Source organism: Danaus plexippus, chromosome 24 (assembly GCF_018135715.1).
Source record: "Danaus plexippus chromosome 24, MEX_DaPlex, whole genome shotgun sequence".
NCBI lineage: Eukaryota > Metazoa > Arthropoda > Insecta > Lepidoptera > Nymphalidae > Danaus > Danaus plexippus.
Window position 1 is genome coordinate 924308 of NC_083552.1, and position 18056 is coordinate 942363.

At 32.0% G+C, this 18056-nt stretch overlaps 1 protein-coding gene across 4 annotated transcripts in view; it reads left to right on the plus strand.

Moving 5' to 3' along the window:
• The window catches only part of LOC116775987 (paired box protein Pax-5), a 52130-nt gene that overhangs the window by 29778 nt on the left and 4296 nt on the right, over window positions 1-18056 (plus strand). For 3 of the 4 annotated variants that reach the window (XM_032669058.2, XM_061524425.1, XM_061524423.1), the window contains exons 4-10: window positions 1014-1179; window positions 8107-8304; window positions 13994-14102; window positions 14373-14538; window positions 15106-15191; window positions 15398-15527; window positions 17634-17762. In XM_032669058.2, the coding sequence (XP_032524949.1) occupies window positions 1014-1179; window positions 8107-8304; window positions 13994-14102; window positions 14373-14538; window positions 15106-15191; window positions 15398-15527; window positions 17634-17762 (984 nt within the window). The remainder of the gene's footprint in view (window positions 1-1013; window positions 1180-8106; window positions 8305-13993; window positions 14103-14372; window positions 14539-15105; window positions 15192-15397; window positions 15528-17633; window positions 17763-18056) is intronic. The other variant, XM_061524424.1, reaches the window with a different exon arrangement.

An 18056-nucleotide genomic window follows, 5' to 3' on the forward strand; every position in this document is an offset into this window, starting at 1 on the left:
TATATAAAATCTGTGTACTTCCTTTATCTCAAAAACCACATTTCGGTGATTATCTTTTCCCAATTAACTATATTTACAGAACTTCACTTACGTAAAATATATTTTTTCTTTGTACATAATAAAATCCACATATAAAACTCTGTTTATAATATTAATATATACAGGGTGTAAATAATGTATAGGGTTGTATCATAACAGCGTATGATACCAGATCAGGGTAGTGTATCGACCCGGGCGAAACGCGGGGCGTGAACGATCGATCAGAAGCCTTAGAAACGGATATCTTAAAGTCATCTCGTTATCCGGATAACGTATTTTAACGTGGAATAATAACAAAACAAACACCATGTATATGAAGACGTCTTTGCATACTTTTGTTTGTAACTTCAATTCAACAGCAGAAAACAAAGGAAAAAATTCGCTTTAATTATATATAAGTAAGACTTCATTGAGCCTGAATTATCAATTGTTTAAACATGCTATATAGTAGTTTTAATTATTGAAAGTCTTTATGACCAAAGAGTCTTTTGCCAAGCCACCTTGAATTTAACCTAAATTCAAAGCCCAGGCTCTATTATATGAGAGGAGCGTTAAATGGCATAGCGTAGTGATGCATAGTGTATCGATCGGACACGGCCGGGTAAGCTCGCTCGATACCAGGATAAAGGGTCAAGAGTCAAGACCATGGATAATACAACCGTCTATACACGGATATACTCGGACAACTACAACTCCATACCTCTGGTATCCATATTATATAAATATTAAAAGATTAAATGTCCTAGGAAGTTATAAACAAGAGAGGAAGGAAGTTATGAATAAAGTTTTTAGTAACCTTCGTCCTTCACTAAAAACCTTTTTACCTTCCTGAGCAAAACTATCAACATATTGACATACAGGAAAACATGTTGCCTTTATAAGCTATTGGAATAGTTATTGATTATTCGCCTACTTCATATATAAAGTATTATATATTATAAACATAAATTATATTATATAAAATTCATCCGCAGGTCATGGCGGGGTTAATCAATTAGGTGGAGTTTTTGTTAACGGGAGACCTCTGCCGGATGTCGTGCGTCAGAGAATAGTGGAGCTCGCCCACAGCGGAGTCAGGCCCTGTGACATCAGCAGACAACTGAGGGTGTCCCATGGATGTGTCTCCAAGATACTGTCACGGTAAGTATGGAATATGATTATTGTATAGGAAAATCACATTGTTAAATACAGTGAAGGCTTTGCCAATTTTTTACGGTGATTTTGAAACAGCTGCACCCATCCGGTAAGCAGTTCGAAGAGAATCGATCTATTATTGATTTTTCGGATAACCTTCCTCTGATTTCCGTACGTAATATGTTGGGAACTTTTACAACAATCAAGTATAACTTTCGTCCAAAAATGAGACTCATCAAATAGGTATTTTCTGTCTATTTTGCGTGTGTCACGGCAGATTTTTCCAATTCATTTTCTTATTGGATATGCATATTGGGTTACAGCCTAATAAGTATTGAATATCCTAAATAAGAACAGATTTTGATAGGATTATGGGTACATAACAAACAAAGCATAAATTTAACAATCTTTAAGGTAAGGTATAGAATAATTAAGTTATTAAAATAAGTAGCTGAAGATGATACGGTATTTTAATTTATAACAATCATGTTTAGTATAGAAGCTTTGATATTTGATAGACAAAATCTCGTTTTGAATCTAACACAAACTAGATACTATATGTCAATATTGCCCATCACCTAAATAACCACAACATCAATACAAAACACAGAATCATCGCTGTCGGAACTAGTAACCCATCCCTTGTTCCTTTAAAGGAAAATATTTAAAAGTTACCTAAAATTATGTGATAAATATATTTTGTTACAATAACTTCTATTAATTTAACTGTATAGTATATTTTAATAATATAATATATATGCTTTTTTGTCGATCCATTAAATACTGCAAAATTTTACAACTCAATATGTGTAACGTATAATATATATTTATTAGGTTATTTTGTAAATCTCTACATACATTTGAATGACATATATTTCCTCTATATATTAATTAGCTATGCGACAATTGTGATCGTGAACAATGCGTTCAGGGGTGTGGCGGCGCGTGCGCAGCTTGTGGCCACATCCGTTAGACAATACATTGACACACAATACGCATTACCCACCTTATTGTATTGCAATAAAGTTAATTTTTCCATGTCTCACACAATGATAAGGTTGAAGATTCTCCGTAACAATCTCGTGATTTTATGTATAATTTAGTGACGAAATCATTATCTCGCACAAATCATCGAGGTCGGTAGAGAGAATATAAAAATAATTCTTAGGAAATAAATTTTTATTAAGATTTAATAGAAAATATGTGAAATACAAAAAAAAAGGAAAACGTATGATTGGAATCAGATTGCTTCATTACGTAAGGCACAGGTTTATCGCGTTAAATAATGTTAACAGGGAAAATTGTTGACGTAACTTTATTATTATATATACGCCGAACATTCGCCAGTTGTTTGTCAAATAACGGTTCTATATATAGTGTAACAAAACAAACATACATTGCTGCTAGAAACGTAAAAAAATTAATGGCCGTTGAACTTAAAACGAGTCAGTGAAATCCGGTTGTTAAGTTAATATTAATTAATTAACTGACATAACTTAAACTTACTAACGGAGTTAAAGCGCTGCGGTTAACCGACTATCAGCCCATAATTAAAATAACCGCGGACTCCTTGAATTACATGTATGTAAAACACTTTATGAACGCGATTCATTAAACAACTTAAATATGTTACGATAAAAAAATATATATATGTTTTTATTTAGTTATTTTGTGAGATGTAAGACTTTCGCGATTATTCATTTAAATTAAAAATAATATTTTCGGATCTGCTACGCATTTTAATTATTTTAACTACATGAAAAATTTTCATTTCAAAATTTCAAAAAAAAATTCATTTCGGCCGCCCGTGATCACGGTTGCTGCAAAGTAATCGAAACTTGGGAGTATGCAGTTTAAAATCATGAAAAAACGAGTAAATCCTTAAAAATTAGTTTGATGTCATTATTTTGTAGTTTTATCTACTTATAAGAATAGTTAAAGAAGTAAAATAACATATTATATTATATAATAATTTACAAATCACTCTGCTAAGTATATTGGTAGTACTCAAAATTTAATTGATACTAAATTTATACACACAGTTAATGTTGTATTCCTTTTATTGTAAGGTTGGGTTAGAAGAAAAACTATGGCACCATAATTCCCTAAGACATGTATATATTTGGTAGTGTCACCACTAAATTGATGCAAAAAATAACTCGTAAACGCCTCGATACGAGTGATATTATAAATTTAAATTTATATCGAGCTGAATAGAATAGACTGTGATTTAAAAACTAATGAAAGGATTGTTAAGACTATTCGTGTATGGAAAATTTACGTTATCTTTGTTTGACATAAATCCAAATTTTTTTTTATACATTTGTAACAGCGAAGTTTACAGGTACAGGTAAGTAAAAACAAATAAACCTCAATTCAATCCGTCGCACTAAATATTGAATTATTTCTGTTATAAAATTTATATGAATATATTTTACAATATCCTTTCAACAATACGAATGAAATAAACAAATCAAATCGGACAAAGACAATGGTAGTACAACACAATGATACGAGCCGCCGGACTGTCTATTGTAGAGTTTAAATTGAAACCGAGCATAGTGACGTACAACCAGACGACACGTTGACATAACATACATATAACAGAACATATATAATATAAGACTTAATAAACTTAATTATATTAATTAATTACATTAAATATAAAAATTTACGCTTACAATATTGTGTATAAGCAAAGATAGTAGTGGTATTTTAAGTGTGATTCAGTCAACGTGTGATGTAATTGTTTTTGATTATAATGTATAATATATTATTATTTATTTTTTTATATTACGTATCCGGGATCCGTCGGCTCCCGTGTGTCGCGAGCACATCACTAGTCCCCCGGGGAAGCTGAATAGCCTCTATAGCTTTTCAATTTATTTGCCCCGCGTGTCCTTCCGTCTGAGTGTTTTGATCACTCTGTTAGCTATTTTTAGTCTTAATATGAACTCCATCAACCCTTTAGCGCGCGTTTCAATTTTTTCAATGAAACAGTATGATGAAATGACTATCTAGTACTAGTGGCCGGACAATATATTTTATTGTATTTTTTTTAACGATATAAATAACGTTAATGTATCACATCTAGTACGGATCTAGATCGAGCCAGCGGGCCGTGAACATTCAAGCCGTTTTATAATTATAATTATTTCTTAAAAATCATTACTACACCGCACAAACAATGGACGAGCTTTTGGTTTCAAAAATTTATACGAAACTCGTCTCTGTTGCTATCATTGTAATTAACTATTTTGTATATCGCACGACGCAATGGAACAATGTTGCAAACTGTACTTTTTTGCGGCGTTACATACTATTTTAAATCTTATTCGTTTATAAATAAAGTATAATATAGCGCAGTCCATTTGTTAGCGGAAGTGAGACGGACTTCACGCTTTCTGCGTATAGACGTACGGATAGAAAAACAAGTAATTATTATATACGTACAGGACCGTGATACTTTCATTTGTGGATAGTTTGATACCAGTACGAAACAGGAAAGAAGTATCTTTCCTTATACATTATATACGAAAATTATGACATATTAACTTATAAATTTGTAAGGTTTTTGGTGTAAAAATTCTTTATGTTTGATCACGCTGCACAAATCAGTAGCGAATTATGCACACACATAAAGAAATATAAGGAAATATTAACGCATACGTTATCTATATTCCGCGTCACATTACATCGATCTAATGGCAATTTGTATCGAGTGTCTGACATATTGGTGATGTTGATAACGCGGGATTATTGGCTTTGGATAGCTTGAGTTGTTATACCTCGGTTCGGGTTCGGTTCGGTTCGGTTCGGTTAGGAAATGAAACATTTAACGCGTGTAGTATGAAAAACACTTTTTATATCAAACCTTAGGCATATTAACTGGATCTTTTCCGTGAATTTGTTAACATTTTACGTATAAAAAATGTGGTTGTATTGAAAATATAAATCGGAACACAGCGGTGGTGAATATGAGAATTAATTTATGAAACTAATAGATTTACATCAATATATATATATATAATTTTCCAAGTTTAATTTTTTTGTATATATATATATATATATATCTTCATTAAATAAAGATAATTGTCTCAATAAACAAACTTGTAAGATATAATATAAATCTTTCCAGTTTTCCTGTCACCTATAGTTACTGAGCTTGACATATTATTTTACTTATACATAGATTTTAAAGTAGGCTCAATATTAGAACTTTATTTTTTAATAAAAATTATTATCTACATTAATATTCTCTATATAATTGAATGATATTTATTATTTGGTGTCATCTTAAGTGGACAAACCATAAACAAGCTTACAGGAATAAAACGTAATCCAATGTCGTACTTAAGTAATTTGGGGGAGTGTAAGTCAATTATTAGTGATCACACTCTAAGTGAGATGAGAGGTACTGTCGTGTACAGAAGTGACTATTAATATATTTAAATATATATGAATATTAAAAATCTTACGAGCTTGTTCAAATATTTGATCCGTGATATTTTTTGTTATCAAATTTTTTTCCTTTTATTTTAATATATTTTCAAAAAGTTTCTATATACGACATACATGCTATAAAGATACAGAGGTTTCGGGATAACTATTCAATTTACTTATATGTATTTTATAATCAGAATGCTATATGTAAATCTTATAACTTATAACTAGGAACACATGACCGACCTATGTTAGGATAACTATGACAGCACATTTCTTGTGTTGTATCAGGAATCTTCTGGTTCACACGCCAGCTTCGTTTTCGAGTCAGCAACGTCACACGTTCAGCCGTTAAATATTATATCTAAACAACGGTGTTGCCCCGGCGATGTTCGTTTAATATTCAACAAATTCGTTTTATAACAAAGGACAAAAAAACACGGTTTAAATAAACACCTATTTTATTTAATTCATTTGTACATTATATTATGCTATATAAGAATATATAGGATAATAGGTTTTGTGCTCGTCTGTACATTATAATACCAGAAGCCCATAGGGACGAGGGATATTTTTTTAAGGGCGCCCTAATGCACTGTTTTGAATATGCCCTTTCTGTTACAGGGGACTAAAGAAACCTGAACACTGCTAACTGTCATTCTATAATAACACCACAATTTGTTGACAGTTATCCGAACAAAGACAATCTTTAAGTATAATAATAAATATTTATTATAATTTAAACACATAACAGCTCCGTTCATGGGATATATTCATTGTGACAGTTGATTTAGTTTGGACATGTGGATTAATACCACCTATGATGCAGAGTCAAGAAGGTCATGTCTAAAATTGACGTGAGCACACTTTTAAAATTTAAAGCTCCGCTCGCTGCGATAACCCGGCACTCACACGGCGAATCCATAGTATGGTGAAGAGTGTAGTATCAAATTTTTTGGGATAACTATACAATTTTATACCCTCATCATTCTTCGATGATGTCATCAACCTAGATAAAAACGACTTGCATATAATAATTAAATCGCGTTGATCGAAAAAACATAGTTTCTTGTGAAAAACCTTAGTATGAAAATTAGGATTAATTTTATTAGGTAAATTTTTTGATTCTCTTTATATATGAAGAATTGTAGCGAGCCTGTAAAATATGTTTTTTTTAAATGATTATATAGGACCTTCTTGATGTTTGAGTATAACTTTTTTTTTTCACATGTCATGTTTGTGTTAATGAAAAACAATCTATTATTACAAAAGAGATTGTCTGGTTCCCGTGGGACGCATCCCTTCAGACTCCCGAGTCCCGGCCATTCGTCGCTCTGTTATTGTTGTATTATTATAATTGCTATTTAAAAATGACAAATTATTAAAAGTAAAGTGAATTTCGCATTCAAAGCTATGATAGAAATATAATTCTCTAACAAAATTGTGACATAGGGAATTTAATTCGCAAAAAACACAACTAAATATCAGCCATGGCAACAGAGCAATAGTTTTTTTGTCGATATTTCCAAACTATGGACGCCCTAGTTAGGCCTTGTGGACAAAAAACTTAACGTTTGCTTTTACCTTGATATTTATATATTCGGTTTAATCCTATATAGTATATGATGAAGAAATCCGTTAATACAGAATAAATGAACGGTGAAGTGTATCTGTTTCAGCGACTTATCCCGGTTAGTTTAAAGTTACAACGATATATTTTATCGATGCCGACAACCCCTTCCAAATAACTGGGGGGCTACTTAATCGAATTGTCATAATACACACTCATTATTTTATTGAGCAGTCTAAATTTAATTCTGTTGAATCCTAATGCCACGTCCCCGGGGCAGGGGCGTGTCCGGGGTTCTTTATGGCTGATCGGGGAATAGAGAAAATTGTACAGTATGGTGTGATTTTGTACACAGCATTACAATGCATACATTGATTTCGATAATTGACAAGTTATTACGAATAAGGCTTTGATGCTGTTCTCAGTTTTATGTTTGAAAGTGACAAATTTAATTGTAAAAATAATAAGGTATTTATTAGATTCATAATAGATTTCACTGTCGGGAAATTTGGTTTAGTTGAGATAACTCTTATATTTTTTTTTGCTCTTCTCAATTTTGATTGAAACATATTTGATTCTATAACAAATAAATATTAAGTTTGCTACGTGACAACGATAATAACTTGAGATATATTTTGAAAAGGCAAAAAAATTTAAGAACAAAATGAAATCAAGCATTTTGAAAACATTCATTTATTCAAAAAAAAAAAAAACAAAACTCTTATTTAGAATAACAATATTTATTTAATGTGTTCTTGTTACCTATAACTCTACGTAGGTATATCTACCAATATACCTACGTAAGTTTCAGCGTAGTTAGATCAAAAATCTAAAGAAGACATTTGGTTTTTTCTGTTACCTTTTTCTAAAAATTCAAATCCCAATGACTGGTTAAACTCAGCCTATTATGTTTCTGCCAGGTATTACGAAACGGGCAGTTTCAAGGCCGGCGTGATAGGGGGCTCGAAACCTAAAGTGGCGACTCCGCCTGTGGTAGACGCGATCGCGGCTTACAAACGAGAGAATCCAACGATGTTCGCCTGGGAGATAAGAGACAGACTCCTCAGTGAAGGCATCTGCAGTCAAGACAACGTTCCCAGCGTGTCCAGTATTAATAGGTGAGTTTACAAAATTGTACTTCTATAGACCTGGACTGGGTTTTTATATACATGCAATCTGAACGATTTGCAATACTTTATCGAGTCTTCAGTTATATTAAACTGAAATTTTCGGATGAAAAATTGTTTTTTTTTTAATTATTTTAAACTACATGGTCCCGACGTTTCGGTTACTTTGCATCAACCGTGATCACAGACAGACGAGATGAAATTGTCTGAGAAATTAATACAATAATAAAAACGCGTAGTAAATCCGAAAATATCAGTTTTATTTATATTAAATCTTAATTTTTTTAATAAGATACCATTTTCAGTTTTGTTAGATAAAAATTTTTTTGCGGTATTATGTACAGGTGGGAAAAAATGTATGTACAAAATGTTGGACATCATATAAGAATAAATATTTAGACTTATAACATAAATATAATCAAAAGCGTGTTTCTTTTTAACTTACTTGTACGTGGATAAGGATAGAAACAGTAAATTTAACTGGACTACTTTGCAACAATAATATAAAACACTTAGTTTAATTCTGTTTATTTATTAAAATTAAGAAACAACTTTCCTTGAAAATTCCTAAGTTTTGTTCAACCCTAATTAAATATCTTTTAGTGAGTTAACTCTTAAAATTCAATATTTAGATACAAAAAATCTAAACGTATCAACTAATTGTATTTGTAAGGAATCATACTCAGCGTGCCTAATATTATTAGAAACGTGAATTAATACGAACAGTTTTGCCGCATGTATCGTTATATGAGTAAAAATTATGTTTTCATTGTTTTAAAATAATAAATATTTACTGAGCACATATTTTATGATAGAGAAATAAGCGCGCTCTATAAAACACCGTCTCGAGGAAGATAGGAATGTGTTCTGACTCTTGTATAGACATGCTTTAAAAATATTCAACTTAATTATTGTTATATGTTAATTTAAATAATATGTCTCTATTAACTTTCAATAAAATTCCTCTTTAAAACATAGCATTTTCAAAATCACATTTATTTAATATTACGAGGGTATTACAAAAACCGTATCCGTAATTTTTGTCACAGATAATATAAGCCGGTGATATAATCATAATCGAATATATCAAAAGCTACAGATAACTAAATTAATAAACGGTAGCGTAGATTAAAAAGATTAGCCGATACGTTATCTGGTAACACGTAATTAGGCTATGCTTTTTAAGGGCAACACTCAACTTAAAGTGTCACTTATCGTGGATATTTTAATAAATAATTTTCTTTTCTACCAAACGCTTATATATTCTTTATCAGTAATATATTAAAATAAATATAAATTTCGTTTCAATACAACAAACAGACATAACTTTATTTAAATAGATAGGTTGTCAAAGCGTAAAAGATTCCAACCTTCAGTCGGTACATTTAATGACTAGTGTAGAGGCAGTCTACATCAACTATAGTCATAATAAGTTTAAGCAGATGATGGTGTCTGTGTATATACAATTATTATAACCGGCTATAACTCTGAAACCAGGATATCCGGAGCTCTGAGCACGTGTCCTCGTCCGGGTAAATTCACCCTCCATCCGGCACGCAACCCCTTAGTGGAGCCATGAGTATGAGATTCTGTAACTAAAATCAGATCTTTATATTCTTGGAATTACCATATATTTTCTTAGCCTATCTTTTAATAAACATCTTTGCATTTATGAGAGAGTTTCATATAATCCTGAAACCTTTTAAGTCTCTGCCTCTTTAAGTTATGGAATTTCTTTTTTCTAATTTACGAATAATTTACAAGCTATATGTACGAGCTGGTAGTTGATATTAAATTTATATTTTGAAATTTAACAAAACAACTTACTTTGTATTTCATTCAGGCGTTCCAGTGTTATACATAGTCATAAGACAAGATAAATCAAAAGTATTTAATTTTTATTTAATATTAAAGTAAATTAAAATCAGATGATAAAATATATATGAGACAAAAAAATACAACATCGCTGTTTCTCTAACCATACGCGATCACAACTCTTTTTCATTAGATATTAACAAAAATAAACCCTAATTCAACAGAAAAAGGTTTAGCTTGCCGTGCAAAAGTTTGCAACTCTCCCAGTAAGGGGCGAAATAGCTTAGATTCTCGGCAAAAACATTTGAAGATCTCATTCCTACTTTCAAAAGCCACGCCCATAACAGTATCCTTAAGCACCAACCGTGCAGGAGCTAACAATAGTAATATGTTAGCCAAAATAAAATAAAAAAACAAGACTCGTCTGCGACTTACTTATGTATTGCTATAGAATGTTTGGGGGGGAATTTTAGAGAAATTATACGTCGAAAAAAATTAAATAAGTAGGAAACTATAGGCAAATTAATGAAATAATTCGATCTATTGAAAAAGTTTTAAATTACAGACTATTTTTTTAAATAATAAAAAATATATATAATTTCATAATTCAAACATGTATCGATTTCGTTGATATTAATTAATAAGCAATAACTATTAATGTACGTTTAAAAATAAATATCTTATCCTACATCAAAACAATACGAGTGCAGTTAATCTGACATTAGCACAACATTTTTCAATTTAGGATTATGTCTGTAAAGCTGGAGTCAATTTTAAAGTAATTCCCCGATACGACGCCACCCAGGGGTGATCCGCACGCGACCAGCACGCGGCCTTAATGTTCCATGGACGACCTTCCTGTGGTCTCATGATGTATAAATACGAAACTATTTCCAACTGGATTTGGGGTAAATTGAGCTACCCTCGAATTTTCTGACGTCGCCTAATTCAAGAATGAGCCAAAACTGTCAACATTTTTAATGATTTATTATATATACAGAAATATTTGATATATTTTATCTATATTTGTCCTCGGATTTAACGAGTCCTCATATAATATGTACGTCAAGATTTTGAACCTATTGTTGCAATAACATATATGTATAATTGATCTCAAATTGCTTTGGATACCAATATTCCTAGCACTTACAAACTAAAGACTCTCCTTTAGTACATATACAAGAGCCACTAAGTTAATTTACTGTACCAAAAGTATGGGAGATTTTTTAATTGCCTCATCTCCTCATCCTCGATGATCATGTTGAGTCAACATTAATAATAATGACCATAAAATATCTCCGTTACCATAATAACATTACAGTAAAAAAGCTGAGTCGCGAAACGCTAAGACATTTTTAAACGAGGGCGGCACGATGGTAATTGAAGCTATAATTCTGGCAGCCCCACTCTGACATTTGGTTTTTGCCGCGCAAAATGAATAATTTGTCAGATAGGATTTCGGTTGTTTATGGCGTCGAGTGTTGACGGGGCTTTTTTTTATCCTGGTCGATTGTCAGTAGTAATGTAGGTCCATTGAAGTGTTTATTATACAAATAATATATTGCTTTTTCTGTAACGTTGGAATGTTGTAAGAAAATTAAAACAATTTTTTTGCAAATGTATAGAAATGTTCATCGTATCTCATTGTAAGTGAATGTTAAATTCTTATGAGAAAAAAAGTTCTTTATACCTGAATTATTTATACGAGGTTTTCTTGATCTGATAATCGGCTAGGATCGGTTCACGTTTTAATAAACTAAAGCCTTATAACTATTATATGATTATTGGTAAAATTTTGGAAGCCAGCCAATTTGGTATACCGACCGTAAAAAATTGCACATAAAAAACATTTATAAAAAGTCCGGTACATATAATATGACGATGATACTTTACAATAATTATTTCCCGTTACTTTCTATAATATAAGTGCTGAATAATGACGTCATAAATCAAAAATATCCGCAATATAATGCATAATTCGCAAAGGAAAATATTAAAATGTCGGGGTAGCATGAGCACGAGTAACCCTTCCGTCCGGAAACCGATGTAGTTCTCCGTTCGCAAAAGTTTTTACAATAGAAAATATTCCATTGTATATTTTATATGATAGAAATGCGCATTAATGCAACTTATCTTTCTCTATATAAAAACATCCAACATAATTCATATTTTTTTTTTTTTTGTTGCGGCAACGTTCCATTATATAACACATACATTATAAACACGATTAAATAATATCAAATCCTTGTATAAAACCGGACAAAGTATCGAATATATATTCTCATTTCTATAAACCTGTATATATTATATTATAATTATGTATTGTGATAAAATTTTCATGACTCGAAACGAATTAATACTTAAAACAAAATCCCATTTCATCAAAATTCAACACCCATAAATCAGTGTACTCGTCAGAAGCTATTACACTATTACGAGATGCTACCCTAATTCCAATTTGACCTTTTTGATAAGTTTGCAAAACAATTTTTGCATATGTCAACCCGCGAGATACTGGCAATAATTCACTCCAGCGACTATCCATCATGGTGGGAAATGAACTGTCAACTGTACGACGGCGACAAAATGGCCGCGAAATAAAATAATGACATTGCCTTGCTGATATTAAAAATATATTTTATAACTAATAAACGTTACGTAACAGCTATAAAACATTCCGTTTAGACATATCAGGATCACAACATATATTTGAGATAAATATAGGCTTAATATTTCACTACTTTTTACACAATTACATATGACAATAGTTTAGTCGATGATAAGTATTGCATCAGTTATGTAGAACCAAAAGTCTAAAAGTTGAATAATTCATGTCCAATATTGCAGCTTCTTTAGAGCACTTCAAACTCTTGGATTGGAACCTCTGATGATAAAAAATACTCCTTAATTTGTCGTTTTTCTTTTGCATATATTATAATATTGCTTCTCACCAGTCTTTTAGACTGATCATTTGTGATAACGAAACAATTGCTCAAACTACAAGCAATTTTTTATAAGAAAACACTTTTCTTCACATATCTCTGTTGATTTTATCAGGCTTAGTGATAAATGTGTTTAACGTAAATTAAGTAACAGTAGGTAAAGAGTAACGGAATAAAATTAGAAATGGAATGGAAGAATCAGAGGAGATAAACAGTAACAGGAGGTGTGTAGTTATGGTTGGCATCACTACGCAAAACGTTAGAACGTGATATTCAGATAAGGAGAAAATGTGTAATAAAGTGGCGTATTAGATACAGTATAAGATTTCTAGCCATTAAAATTATATGATAAAAAAAATCTAAGTTAAAAAAGCTGTTGCAATTACTAAGATTGCTATCGGAGGGGTATAATTGAGACAACGGGGCTTCAAGGATATCTTAGCAACTTAAAACATGCACCAATATGTGGTTCACCATTAAGTCGCAAAAATTTCTATATGCCAAGGAAGACACAAATATTGACGTATAGCTTACTTCCTGAATAATAATCAAGTCGTAAATATAATAGCAAATAACTCATAGGGCCATAAATGTAAAAAAAAAAAAATACTCGAGCTAAGCATTACTGTATACCGCAGCGAATCGCCCGCGCCACCAAATTGCGTATTGATGTCGCCACGTGCCCGACACTGCGGTAATGGAACTTTCTTGTCATTGTAATTATTATTATTTGATTGAACCCATAATGGGCCAATAAATATGCAAGTTTTTTTGGCGATGCTGACGAGTTTTTTGTTTAGGTTACGTGAAATCGGTATAGCAATGTCCTGATGAGTTAGACGAAAAATAAATGATAAAAACCTAAGATAATTGTGATCATCATAGTTACAAAAGCAGAAGAATTCACTAAAATTATGTAATAGGATCGTTCGCAACAAGGCAGCAGAGAAAGCAAAACACGCACACAATCAACAGCAGCAACAACAGCAACAGGAACAAGAAATCAGCTCAGCGCAGGGCAGCGTAGTATCAGTAAGTTATGACAGCGTAACATTTAGAACATATTGTCTCTTTAAATTATCATAATCTAATTCCATCTAAGGGACACCAGAAACCGATTGGTTGTAGTGAAAATTATGTAATTTCTTTGCACTTACTCAAAGTAAACTGCAAGAAGTAAAAATCTTACATTCAAATAACATTTACCTGGAATATACTTAATACTTGTAATAATAATACTTGAGTTATAAAAGAATTAATTCCAAATTGTTGCTAATATGTCAAATATTAACCATTACATAGGTCATAACGCATTCTGGCAATGCACCGACAACTGCGGTGCTGTCTCCTACCACGGAGCATGTGAACAACACGGGGAGTTACAGCATCAACGGAATCCTGGGTATAGAGCAGGTGGACGCCTTACATAACGGAAACACCCTCAAGAGGAAACGCCACGAGGACCAAGGTAGGTTCACTTGTATAGGCTAGCACATAGACACGTAGCAAATATATGAAATCAATTAAACATTCATGATGATGACCAAAAAATTCTTTATACTGTTACTATTACGTTCCAATAAGATTCTAAGAGTTTGCTGTAAACGGATTTTCACCTAGTCTTACCATTAATACATTGAAAATTATTCAAACGAAAATGCAATAAAATGCTAACAATAGAGTAAAACTATAGACCATATAACAGCGTAGTAAAAAGAGAAAAAAATATATGAAAAACCTTGCAAAAAAATATGATATATTTTAAAAGAGACAGTAGTTCAATTTAAACAATCCCATCGACCCCCGGACGCGCTCACCAGAACGTGCAAGATTTAGTGCGCTATTACGCCCGCGCAAAATGTTACCCATATTATATTATCTTATAACTCCAATTACATTTTTCTATTTAATATATTAAATTTTACATTCTTAGGTATTTTCTGTACATATATTAATTTCATCTTATCCTAATCGTTAAGAATATTTTGACTTTTGATAGAGATATGATTTTATTTTTAATGAATTTTATACACAGATGAAAACAGAGATTTCAACAGTCACTCCGAAGACGACGTGAAGAGACAAAGGAGTCATTACAACGGTGACCAGATATATTCCAACGTAAGTATTAATCTAGCAAACACTATTGTATAAATCAAATACTAAGACATATATAATTTTCATTACAACTAACAGTCTTCATACAGGAAATTGTTATAAACATAAACCTCTTATTATAGGATTAGTTGGTAAATAAGTTTCTAAGTAATGGCAATTACAGAGACAATTTTACTATATCTGTGTATATGATAATATGTTTCCACCAGCTCTGGTCATCCAAGTGGAGTCTGAAGGATGAGTACAAGTTGCTGTCTGAGCTGGGAGGCTCTGCTGGTTATTACGGAGAACTATTCGACGCACAATATGATCACACACACCACTACACCACGCATTCTGGTGAGTTGAATCTATACTTCATATGTCGACTGATGATGGATATTTTGCAGCATATTAGTTGCTTTGTTATTCTATGAGATAATCAACATGGGGAAATTTGTGTTATGTGAAGGCATTATATAAATCGTTTCATTGCCTTCTATGTTCAATTCAGGTTTAAATAAAAAATAAATTAATAAATACTTTTAGAAACAGAAAGAAGATGAGGTTTTTAAAAAAAAGTTGTTTCACAAAAAAAATTACCTATTTCATCAAGTTTATTATTGTATAAAACCATTCGTATATATAGTCATATATATATTCGGGTAAAAACAATCCCATTGTTTGTTTGTCCGACAAAACACGGAAGTATCAAACAATGACCTCCAAGCAGCCACAGGAAAATATCCAGACACTGTCATCTGTCACCATATTCGGGGCGTGAAGTGATACTGTCACGATTTTATGGATAATTAGTTTTTGTAATACTTCTGTTACATTCCATTATCTTACTAAAATCTAGAACTGTCAAACTTTTCTGGCAGAGAAAGAACAAAATTACGTCTTAGTGAGCCCTCTCTGAACATAATTCACTCTTCGTCTACCTACTGATATGAGTATTATTCTTTTTAGTAGTACTATCTTTCTACTTCGTAATATTGGTTTAATACCACAGTTATATATCCCAAATAATTTCAAACTTAACACAATTCAATTTTAAATTCAAAGGTTTTAACTATAAAAAATGTGAAGCAGAACATAGAATGACCCCAAAAGTATATAACCCGGTAATATTTTAACTCCACTTTAAGCAGGTTAACGTAATTCATACAAACTTATCTCAAAGACAGATAGATATAATTTCAATCGTCCCAGCCTCCGGAAACAGTGACAATGATGACCGCATCCCGTAACACGACCCTGTAACTTACACTCGTCTAGCTTTGTTTGTGTCGGCTCAACTAGAAGCCTCCTCTGTCTGTCAGAGGATCTTTGTCACCGTATAACGCGAGCTTAGAATCAAATGACGATATATTGTGTTGGAATCTAAAATAAAAACATGTTTATTTTGCAAAGTATTAATATTTTTTACTTCAAAGTAACAGAGTTATCAGAAATTAGATTCTTTAGCGTTTATTCAGTTTTAAATAACGTTTTTCTTACATCATCTAAGATACCTACAATGTTTCATGATACGTATATTTTCATTCAAAGCGTCTGCCATAGTTAAATTAAGATAACGATAATCCTGCCCAAAAAAAAATACCCAAGTCTGTACGGAAATCTAATCTATACAACCATTGAAAATATAGCACTTATACAAATCAATAAGAGGCATTAAAGTCCTATACAATAATACAACTTTTCGACTATTATATATATTATGTAATTTGTTGAAGTACACACAAAGGCTCTGTTCCCATGGCAACGCGCTAACCGCATCTCATCTTGTGGTTTTTATTCACAGCCGTATCATGGTATCTTGTTCTATGACATGGGAATTAGTTCCGATATCAATTCTAACATGCTGATGAAGACATTATCATAAAGAACATAACCAAATTAGTCTAGCGAAAGCTGTAGTCAATAATGGTAGGACTGTAAATGTGTACGTCCAAAAATATTCCTATATACAAAATACTTAGATCCAATGAACTGACATCCGTTCTATACAAATGAGTCGTTAATGAGCGGCCATCAAAGTGGACATTGATTTAGTGACCTTTTTCACATTTGCAAATAGCTTCAAGCGCAATTTCAGTCATTCAATACATTGAATTTATTGTTTACTTCTAATTAATTTATATACACAATATATTGACGTTACAAATCAATTAAAACGGCTATATAATATAAATTACATATTATATTAACAAAACATTAATGTTTTAGGTTTTTTTAATAAAGCATCAAGCTAATATTTTAATGATCGTTAAAACTCAAAATTAAAAGCTCAAATACCCAAAACTATTACTAACAGTGGTTACTTCAAAAATATAATATTCTTCTGCTAAAAGAATTCTAAAATTGAACAACTTGGCCAGAACATTTCCTTCTGCTAAGAGTCCTAAAACTGAGCAACTTAGCCAGAACATTTCATAACCTTCCATCTCATCTGACCCTCAGCAGTCCCCGCCAGTGATTCAGGCTCGACTGCTGCGGGGGAACCTCCATCAGGAGCGGGCAGCCCGGACGCCGCGGCGCTGGTTGTACTACAACCACCAGCTGCCTACCCCCCATACGCGCACTATGATGGTAAGTTGCTATTAGTCAATAGTATCTAAACAGTACATGAATATTTGTAAAAAAATAATCTGTCACAAAAATAGAATAAGTCTCTCTGGAAGCTCTCTACAGCTCGAAATCTCCGAGTCTCTACTTCCACTCAACATCTGTTGCTCCCACACGTATAAGTAACCTTAAAAGCCTTTCCGTGGCTAAACCAAATACTTGGACACTAAAAGAACTGTAGTTACAACTATTTTAGGGCATTACCTTTGAATGGCTAAGATACATTGACTATTTTTTTTGCTATAATCACAAAGAAAC